We start from the raw sequence: 9,960 nt of genomic DNA on the forward strand, positions 1-9,960 counted from the left end.
GTTTCTTCCTCCTTTATCCCCCTTCCTCCCCAACCATTCTAATGGGCTTTTTTTTTTTTTTTAATTTTAGGCGTTCTTGAAATTAGATAAGGTCTCATCTGCCTTTTTCCTCGACTTGCTAATTGGAGTGTAGCGTCCGCACCGCAAATGCACACATCTGAGGGTACAGCGTTACCTGCGCACCTAAGAGCCTGGTGGCCAGGGTGGGGGGAGGGGGAGGGAAGAGGAGCTGAGCCTTGCAAGTGCATGGTGGAATCTTGTCTTGATTTGGAATTCTGATATTTTGTTCATCCCAGGTTTTTTTTTTATTATTTTGGCTTTAATTTTGATTTTTAGAAATATTGCGGTCAAATACTACTTACCTTGATTGCTGAGTTTTTTGGTGCTTCTTGGAATTTTGTCACTGAGAACCGTCCCTCCCTCCCAGCTTACCCTAGATGGGACCCTGTGTAGAACATTCCACCACCCAGAAGGCTTGGGACGGGGGTAGGGGCTCCCAGGGTATACACCCCACCCCACACCCAGGTAAGTCCCCCAGGTACCTCTCGGCCCATCCTCACAGATTACCTTGCCTCTTTTTTAAAGGAATATAAATAGAATCACACAGGACACAGTCTTTGGAACCTGGCTTCTTGCGCACCATGTGACGCTCTCGGGGCGCCTCCAAGTTGTCCATTCCCTGTCCTTGCTGTCCCGCTGGGTGTGGACGGTCGGTGGCTTGTTTATCTAGCCAGCGGCTCATGGGCCTCGGGACTGTTGCTCGTGTTGGCCGCTCCGCCTCAAGCTGCTACGAACTTTGCCACACACGTCTCCATGTGGACATATGCTCTCCGGCAAACACTCAGGCGGAGGATGGCTGGGTCATATGGTAGGTGTGTGTCTTTCACTTTTTAAGAAACTGCCAAACGGTCTTTGCGAGTGGCTGTACCATGTTGCCTGCCCCCTGGCCGCGGCGGAAGCCCGGCTTCAGGCGTTCATATTCCTGAGCCCTGAGTGAGGCATAACTGATACAGTTTTCCTTGTCCCATTTATTGGGGCTCTTCCCACTACATTGGTGCCGTGTTTGACCAGGAGGGAGATCGGGCGGCCCAGGCCCCGCTGGGGTATGACTCAGTGTATCTGCGGAGTGCCTGTTGTCAGTGTTTTAAAATCTAGGATATTCTGAATCCCAAAACATCTTTGGTCCCAAGGGTTTCAGAGAAGCCCTATTAGTATTTACTCTTAAATAATATATATATTGAGCCTCCTGCATGCCACCCACTCTCTTAGGCAGCAGGGACACCACAGTGACCACAGCAGACCCCGCCCAGAGGACTCCAGCTGAGGCATCAGGGAGGCTTCCTGGAGGAGGTGTTACCTGACCAAAGACCTAAAGGTTAAGAAAGGGGGAGGCAAGGAGGCAGGACAGGGTACTTCCGGCAGAAAGTACAGCTTCTGCCAAGGCCTTGAGATGGTTTAAGGGCTTGAAATCTGTCCTCCGGGGACGCAAAGTATCTTGGGAAAAGGCAAGAACATTGAGTTCCATGATTGCTTTCCTGCCTGCCAGGCTAAGCTCCCCAAACCCTCCCCGGACCCCAGAGAGCTGGGGCTTGAGCCTCTGCAGCCCGGGGGCGTCCGGCAGGCACATGACCGTCTCCTGTGGGGTCTCCTCGGGGCTCAGCTCAGCCGGCAGCTGTCAGGACCACATTGATGCCAGGGAGACACCCCCCCCCCGCCCGCAAGGGGGAGGCTGGGGGGCTAGGGCAGGGGCTGGGGGCCTCATTCCATCCAACCACACTCCCCTGGCCTTGACAATGAGACCGAAAAGGCTTCACTCTGTAGAAATCTGGTAACTTTGTGGATCAACTATCCATTTCCTCTGCTTCCTGGGCCAGAGGCCTGTATCTCCCTTCTTTCCCTTTCTCTTACCCTCCCCCTCCATAAATCAGCCAACCCTGTTGCCTCTGCCTGCAAAATCAATCCCAGATCTGCCCACTTATCCCCCTCCTCAATCTCCACCTGGTCCTGCCTCCAGTGTGGCTAGTGCCTCAGGGCCTTTGCACTGGCTGTCCCCTCTCCCTGAGTGTTCTCCCCCCAGCTCTAATAGCTTCACTTATTTCCTTTGCTTTAAAAAAAAAATGTATGTTAAGGATGGAAGCTTCAAGAAAGCAGTGACAATATTTATCTCGGTCACCCCTGGGTCCCAGCAACTAGCACAGTGCCTGGCACACAGCAGGGGCTCAATAGTAATTCCTTCCACAATGGAGGGCATTAATTCATGGAAACTCAGAAAACAGCCCAGTTGTATTCCCAAGTCCTGGATGGGAGCGTGTAGCCATGGGCACAGATAGAGATATTAGGGGGGAAAAGGCTCCAAATTTTGGTTGCCTCCCTCTGCCTTTAATTATTTTGTCGACAAGGCTCACAATTCAGCAAGTCAAGGTGGCATTTGAGAGGGACGGTTCCCTTTAGCGTAGCTGACAGCTAATTTGTGGGAAGTTTAATTACAGGCGGCGTTAATTAACTGACAGAATGCTGGGCGAAGAAGGCTGCCATCTGTTCCTAAAAACGTCCTCCCCTCCTGGGACCAGCTGGGAGGCTGTGAGGGGTGGGCAAGGAAGAGGGCAAGGCGTGGAGGAGAGGCAGGGACAGAGGAAGAGGAAGGAAGGAGGACCAGGGGATGAATTAGAGCCTCTCACCCCTCTTCCAGATGCCATCGGGGTGAGAACTTGGCACTCAGCCTCCTTGTGGCCTCCAACATTTTGCAGTTATCTCCCATAAGCCGCTGGGAGTGGCAATAAGTTCCTTGGAATCTGCTCCTTATTGGTTGTATCATGAGGAGCAGAGGGTGTGGAGTAGAGGAGGTGAAGAGCACACTGTCCTCAGCTCACATTGGAGTGGATTGGCACCCACCAAAGGAGGTTGGGAGGAGGAGCTGGGACAGAGCCAGGGGTGTAGGATGCCCTGAGAAACATAGCCTGGGAGAAGTGGGTCACTCTGCCTCTCATTCTACTGTTCACTCCTGCATTCCAACCATTGGCCATGAGGATGGCACAGAAGTGATGCCAACGGCCTCTGAAGGTGGACTTCTGGGGTTCAGACCCCAGCTTTGTCCCTCTGAGCTGTTTGCCCCAGGGCAGTCCACTTAAACTTCTCTGGGCCTCAACTTCCTTATCTGAAAAATGGGATTGATTATAATAGGACCTACTTCCATTTGTCTTTCTAGAATAGTCGAGGCCATGCACTCTTGGGCTGCTGAAGAGAGTTTTGTTTTGTTATAAACTTAAAATGCCATTACTTATTATAACTAAGAATGCGTATGTGTGTTGAGGCGGGTGTTGTGTCCAATTAGGTTAAGAGCCTTTGTGCCTTTTAGGACTCCGGGTCCTTGACTATGCTGTTCCCTCCCCCTAGAACACCCTTCCACCCCTTGCCAAATGGCTTCTGTTCTATCCTTCCTGTCTAGAGGTGGAGGCCCCCTATCTGAGAAGTCTCCCCGACCCTGCAGGCGGGGGCCCTCCCAGCACCTGCGCCCCCACCCCTTCATCATGGTCCCTTCCCCGCACCAGACTGGGAGCCCCATGCAGGTGGGGGCTGGGTCCATCTCAGTCGCTGCGTCCAGGCTGCCCAGCAAAGACCTAGGCGAGCAGGTGGCCAGCCCATATTGTTGTAGGGACAGTGGAGCTGTGACCCACACTGGGGAGGCAGAGACCAGCAGAATGCAGAATTCGAAGTGAGAGCCATTTAAAAACGGCGCAGGAGTGAGCTGCCAGGTGTGCGGTCCTGGGCAAAGCACGTCCTCCTTCACAGACTCGGTTTCTCCCTCTGGAAGATGGGCTGTCGCACAGCAGCCTGGCTCAAGAGGCAAGGAGCTCGTGTGTGAAGAACGTGGCCTGGCGCCTGGCACAGCATACATGCTCGGGAGTCGTGCCGGCGGCTGCTGCCGTCCCTGACTCCACCCCCCACCCCGAGCCTCAGTTTCCCCTTCTGGTCACACACCCCCTTAGACGACACAGACGGACAGCGTCTGGATGGGCAGGAGGAGGCCTCTGCTGGTGCTTACCAGGAGCAGTGGCCAAGCAGGGCTGAGGAGGCTGGCACAGGCTGGCCTCGCTAGGCTGGCAGTCCTTGGCAGGGCCCAGCCTCCCTGAAGGCGGCTGGAGAGGCACCCAGGCCCGGCTGTTGGGGGACTGAGGTGGCTGGGATGAAGCTGAGGCCCCTTCTCGGAGGGGGCAGGTTCTGACTGGGGGGCAAGGACTCCAGGTACACTTATTAAGCACCCACTGGATGCCAGACCAGGCCTTTGCCCATGCTGTTCTAGCTGCCAGGATCACTTTTCCTTTTCACAGTGCCAATTCCTGCCCTTGCTGCTCTCATTCAAGAAGATACCACCTCCAGGAAGCCTGCCACATTTTCTGGGTTGGGTCAAGCACCTCCCTTTGGACTAACACGGTGCCTGAGCTTCCCCCTCACAGCTCTGATCACCCAGTATTCTAGCTGGGCTGTGGGCAGGTCACTTAGTCAATCAACAAATACAGATAGAGCACTTAGGAAGTGTTAGGCACTGTGATTAGTATCATCCATGCTTCAGGAGCCCTGCGGGGCCCATTGCTACTGCTGTCCCCACCGTACAGATGGGAAAACTGAGGCTCAGGAAGGGTTATTGGTGGAAGTCAGGAGTCCTGGAGCACAGCAGGGCCTCCGTGAGGGCTGGTTTCTATCCCCAGTGACGGTGAGGTCCCTCCCTCCCCTGGCAGCCTGGTTGTGAGAAAAGTTATCTGTCCCATGACCTGGGATGTGTCTGCTTCCCTGTGGTGCCTGTGGTCTTGAAGGAGGCTCATGCTAGAGGCGAAAGGGTTCTTTCTTTCTTTCTTTCTTTCTTTCTTTCTTTCTTTCTTTCTTTCTCTTTCTTTCATTCACTCCTTCAACAAACATGTGAGCCGGGTTTCACAGTGTGTCCAAGTGGCAGGCAGTGCTGGCCAGCCTTAATATCTGTTATCCCCTCTTCCATAGGAATAGAACCTCTGGTTTTCAGCTGGACTGTTGGCCACTCAGAATAAAGACACATTTCCCAGTGTCCTTTTAGGCAAGGATAGCCACGTGACTCGGTTCTGGCCAATGGGGTATGAGCAGAAGCGATACCTGGGATTTCTTAAAATCCTTGAAAGGAAGTGGGGAGCTCTTCCTCACCCTTTCCTCCTCATTGACTGGAATGCAGATGTGATAGCTGGAGCTCAAGCAGCTGCATTGTCCCATGAGGAGGTGGCCACTTGCTAAGGATATGGAGCAATAACATAGAAGGAGCCTGGGCCCCGGACACCATAGAGCCTCCATGCCATCCCTGCACTGACTGTTCATATTCATGAGCCCCATGTGTTTAATCTGCTCTGGTTGGGTCTTGGATCCCATCACCAGCCCCAATCCTGACTGCTACATCTGTCCCTTCCAGTCCGTCTCTCCATTCTCACCCACTCTCATACCTTCTGGATAGAGAGGCCTGTCTGCCTTGGCAGTGCCAAGGGCTATCCCCAGCTGCCAAAACAGGGTGCCCTGGATAGTGTAGCCTCTATTTATGGCATTACACAGAGGTGGGAGCAAGGGCCCTCAGAAGCTGGGTGTGAGATCCTCATCACACAGCTGCAGCCCCTCAAGGACCACATGCAAGGACCTGAGCCCACCTCTACACACACACACACACACACACACACACACACACGTGCACACACACACACCAGAGCCAGGACCAAGAGCCCATCCTTTGCCATCATCAATTCAAGAAGGGAGACCCTTTTCCTTAAACCACCTTGAAGTTTCCCAGCTTTGTCATGAAGTGCAGACAGCAAAACACAAGTGAGCACCATTTCCGTGTGTGACACAGGAAATTTTCTAACTACACACACATATTCCCTTGTGGACCACCAAGACCAGACTGCTGGGTCCAAATTCCATCATCACTCACCTGCTGCACGACCCCAAGCAAGTGACTTGGCCTCTCTGGGCCACAGTTGCCTCATCTGGAAAACAGAGACCTAGAAGTGCTGCTGAGAAGGATTTTCTCTGAGCTACTTAAAACCCCTCAGCAACTCAGAATAAAAATCAAATTCCTTCCCCAAATTTACAAGGTCCTGTACCAACTGCTCCCGTTCCCTTTCTGCCCTCACCTCCTTCCTGTCCCCTCCCTCGTTCACTCTGCTGCAGCCACAAACTACTCCTGCAACATGCCAGTCCTGGTGCTGACCCAGGACCTTTGCATGTGCTGTTCCCTCGGCCTGGACTACTCTTCCTGCACACTCACCTCCTTTTTGCCATTCCAGTGTCAGATCCAATGTTCCCTCCGACTTTCCTCATCATGCCTGGCATGTGGCCAAGCAACTACCCCTCACTCATTGCCCAGAAGACCCCTTAACGTGGCCCAACCCTTCTGAAGAAACACCTTATCTGCTCTACATAAAATTAATCCATATCTGAGCTGGTCTCTGAATCCAGCTGCAAACTTCAGGGACTGAAGAACGTGTTAAATGGCACTAGAGGGACAAGTTGGGCGAAACCCAGGCAGAGATGTCACCACAGAGTATATGACCCAGTGGCTTCAACGAATAAATCGCAAGGCAAGTAAGAGAGCAGGAGATGGGGAAGCTGTCGATTAAGACTTAGGAGACCACCAATGACTCTAGACTTTATGTAGGTCTTGACCCAGACAACTAAAGAAATGCGCCTCACAAGTGTCCACATTTCCGTGTGTCCGCTGGGTGGATATCTGATGCTATTAGGGAATCGTTATTTTGAACGATACGGAAGTTTGTAGGTTTTTTTTTTTTTTTTAAAGAGTCTTATCTTAGGGGCGCCTGGAGGGCTCAATCAGTTAAGCACCTGACTCTTGATCTCAGCTCAGGTCTTGATCTCAGGTCGTGAGTAAAAGCCCTGCATTTAAATAAATAAATAAATAAATAAATAATAAAATAAAATAAAGCAGTCTTCTCTTAGAGCAGGGGCTGTTCCCCTTGGCTCTGCTGACCTCAGGGCTGGGTCATCGTAGGTTGTCCTGTGCACTGGTGGGGGGGGGTTGGGTCAAGCAGCACGCTGGCCCCCACCCCCTTGACGCCAGGAGCACGTGGGAGTGACAACCACAGATGTCCCCAGATATCGCCTAGAGTCCCCAGGGGACAAAATTCCCAACCCAGGTGAGAACTGCTGCTATAGAAACACCAAATGTTTACAGATGAAAACCATCTGGCATTTGTGTCAGAACGACAGGGAGTGGGGAGAGTGGAAGGGTGCACGAGTCCAGAGGGGCCCCGGATAGGTAATTGTCAAATTTCAATAACGGGTGCATGTCGGGGGGGTGGTTATTCTGTTCTCTCTACTTGAGTGTGTTTGACGTTTTCCACTGTAAAAAGTGGCGATGATGGGGAAATTCAGATCAAAGCTGGAGGTAAGTTCACCATAACTGATGTACCCACATTGCTTTCTTGGTGGGGACAGGTGAGCGTGCTGTGCCCGGGCAGGAGGCAAGCATGATGGGCGGCCGGGCAAGGGGTACGTGGGAAGTCTCTGTAGTTAGTACCGTTACCATTGTTCTGCACGCCTAAAATCAGTCCAAAGTAAAAATTTTATTAAAAAAAAGATGTTGAAATGCAGAATGAACAAGCCAATCTGGGATCGCAGCCCACGTGCCCAGCGCTGGAACTGAGGCGTGGGGCGGCCCTGGAAACAGCCTCCCTCCCCCGTGTCTCCTCACTCAGCTGCGGGCACCGGGAGCCAGCCCCAGGCTCGGAGGGGATGTGCCACATGGGTGGCCGCAGGGGCCAGAAGCCGGGCGGCCCCACAGCAGTCAGGGCGAGAATCCGCTTTCAAACCCACTTTATTCTCTCTAGACTAGAAACACGCCACATTTCCACCCTCCCTGCCCCGATCGTGGCCAGCCCGGGGCCGCAGTGCCTCACAGGCGTTCTGGGGGCCTCTGGGAAGACACCGTGGCCTCGGCCAATCCCAGGGCCGTGCCGCTGGAGTGGCCCTGTGAGCCGGCTCGGGCCAGCAGCTCCAGCCTCCGTGAGCGCAGCCGGGCCTGGATGGCCCAGATGGGGGGCCGGTGGCCGGGCAGCGAGGGGTCCTCATCACCCAAGCTGTCAACGGTGGAGTCAGAGCTGTCTTCCGTGCCGGCCACCGACTGCTTGCACACGGGGCAGGAGCGCCGCGCAGCCTGGGAGAACCAGGGGTCGATGCACCTGCAGTGGTAGGTGTGCGAGCAGGGCAGGATCTTGAGCTGGTCACCCTCCTCGTACTCGTCCAGGCAGATGGCGCACAGGTCGTTCCGGCGCGTGAAGGTGCGGACCTGGGCCTTTGGACAGGCCCGCGGCTTGACCGCGGGCCCCTGGCTCCACCAGGCCCAGAGCCAGTTCCACAGCTGGCGGAGGACCAAGAAGATGGACGTGAGCAGGACCAGGGCGCGGCCCAGGACCCAGGACACGGCCAGCACGGGGTGGCAGTCCAGGTCGGGGCACGGCGGGTAGTCAGGCAGCAGGAGGACGTGCGCCGCCTTGTCGCAGCGCACGATGACCCGCAGGTCCTGCGAGGCGGCCTCGCCCACAAACACCGAGGGGATGGCGATCTGGCGCCGCAGGTCCTCGTAGACATGGGCCATGCGCACGAGCTCGTCGGAGTGGACGTTGTGAACGATGGCTGCCTCGAAGCCGGCCCGCTGGGCATGCAGCACCTTGAGGTCGAATGTGCAGTCGTACCGGCGGATCAGCACGATGGCGCCCAGCGAGCCATTGCCCAGCCGCGGGCCCTCAATGGGGTGACACGCGTTGGCCGGCTTGGCCTCCATCAGGTAGCCCCGCACGCCCTCGGGGGCCAGGGGCACCCCGAACAGGGCCGGCAAATCCATGAAGTCCACGGTGCTGGCGTTGCCATCCAGCACGGCCCGCACCAGCGCCTCGGAGGGCACAAGCAGCGCCAGCAGGATCAGCGAGGCCTCGACGGCCCCCGGGGCCCACGCTGGCTGCTGCCGCCACCCCATGGCCACCCCCCGCCCCTGCTCCTCCTCTTCCTCCGGCTGCTTCGTGGAGCTAGGTCCCGCTGGGGACAGCAGACGGGAGGCCTTCGGGCATCTCCAGGGCCTCCCAGGGGGCCCGTGGCCGAGGTGGGAAGGGAGGTGAGCGCGAATGGGGGGCTCAGAGGCAGGAAGGCGGAACAGCGGGGACCAGGGCGTCCCTAGGCGGGAACTGCTCCCCACGGCAGCCCAGCAAGCATCGTGTCTTCGAAGGCCGGTCTCAGGAGCAGCTGACGACCCAGGCGGCCTTGCTGGCGGATGACGCTGAGGCCAGGAAGCCCCAGGGTTCTAGATGCCCTTGGCCTCTGTGACATCGTCCTGTTCCATCTTGTCCCCAGGAGCCTCCAGTTGCCTAGGGCTGTGGCCAGGACAGAATTCCTGGTTCTCTGACCCCGGGGGCCTGAGCAGCCTTTGAGAAAACCTGTGGAACAGTCAGAGAATCCCCAGTTCCTGGACCTCATAAGGCTCAGGGGTGCCACAAAGTGGGCTGGTGGCCCCCGGTGGCACGGACCCAGCACCTATACTCCTACTGTAGGGCGTCATCTCCCCGAGACTCTCAGAGACCCACCGAGGGAGATGCCAATGTCACCCCCTTCTGAGATGCCCCGAAGGACCCAGACTTGTTCAGGGCACACTTTCCCCATGAGGCCGGTTGTCAAAACCCATATTCCAAACCTCCTGCCTCTGTCCCCCTCTAGTCACTCTGTTTCAGCCACACAGGCCTCCTTGCCATTCTTACAACACACCAGGCCACGCCAGGTGCGGTCCTGCTCCAGGGCCTTTGCACAAGCTGTGCTTTCTGCCTGAAATGCCCTTTCTCCTGGGGCCAGCTCTTTCTCAGGACTTCAGTCTGAGTTCATATGTCCTCAGAGTCTAACTAGATTTGATTTGGGGAGAGAGAGGTGCCCAGGTCAGGGTGGAGCTGGTAG

The 9,960-nt window shown here is 55.6% G+C and overlaps 1 protein-coding gene across 1 annotated transcript; it reads right to left on the minus strand.

Moving 5' to 3' along the window:
• Nucleotides 1–7,710: 7,710 nt before the first annotated feature.
• ZNRF4 (zinc and ring finger 4) lies at nt 7,711–9,675 on the minus strand. The gene is given in 3 exon segments (XM_011235426.3): nt 7,711–9,264; nt 9,267–9,452; nt 9,600–9,675. Coding segments are annotated over 3 exon segments (1,608 nt in total). The 3' UTR covers nt 7,711–7,918.
• Between the last annotated feature and the right edge of the window lie 285 nt (nt 9,676–9,960).

Source organism: Ailuropoda melanoleuca, chromosome 4 (genome assembly GCF_002007445.2).
Source record: "Ailuropoda melanoleuca isolate Jingjing chromosome 4, ASM200744v2, whole genome shotgun sequence".
In the NCBI taxonomy this organism is placed as follows: Eukaryota; Metazoa; Chordata; class Mammalia; order Carnivora; family Ursidae; genus Ailuropoda; species Ailuropoda melanoleuca.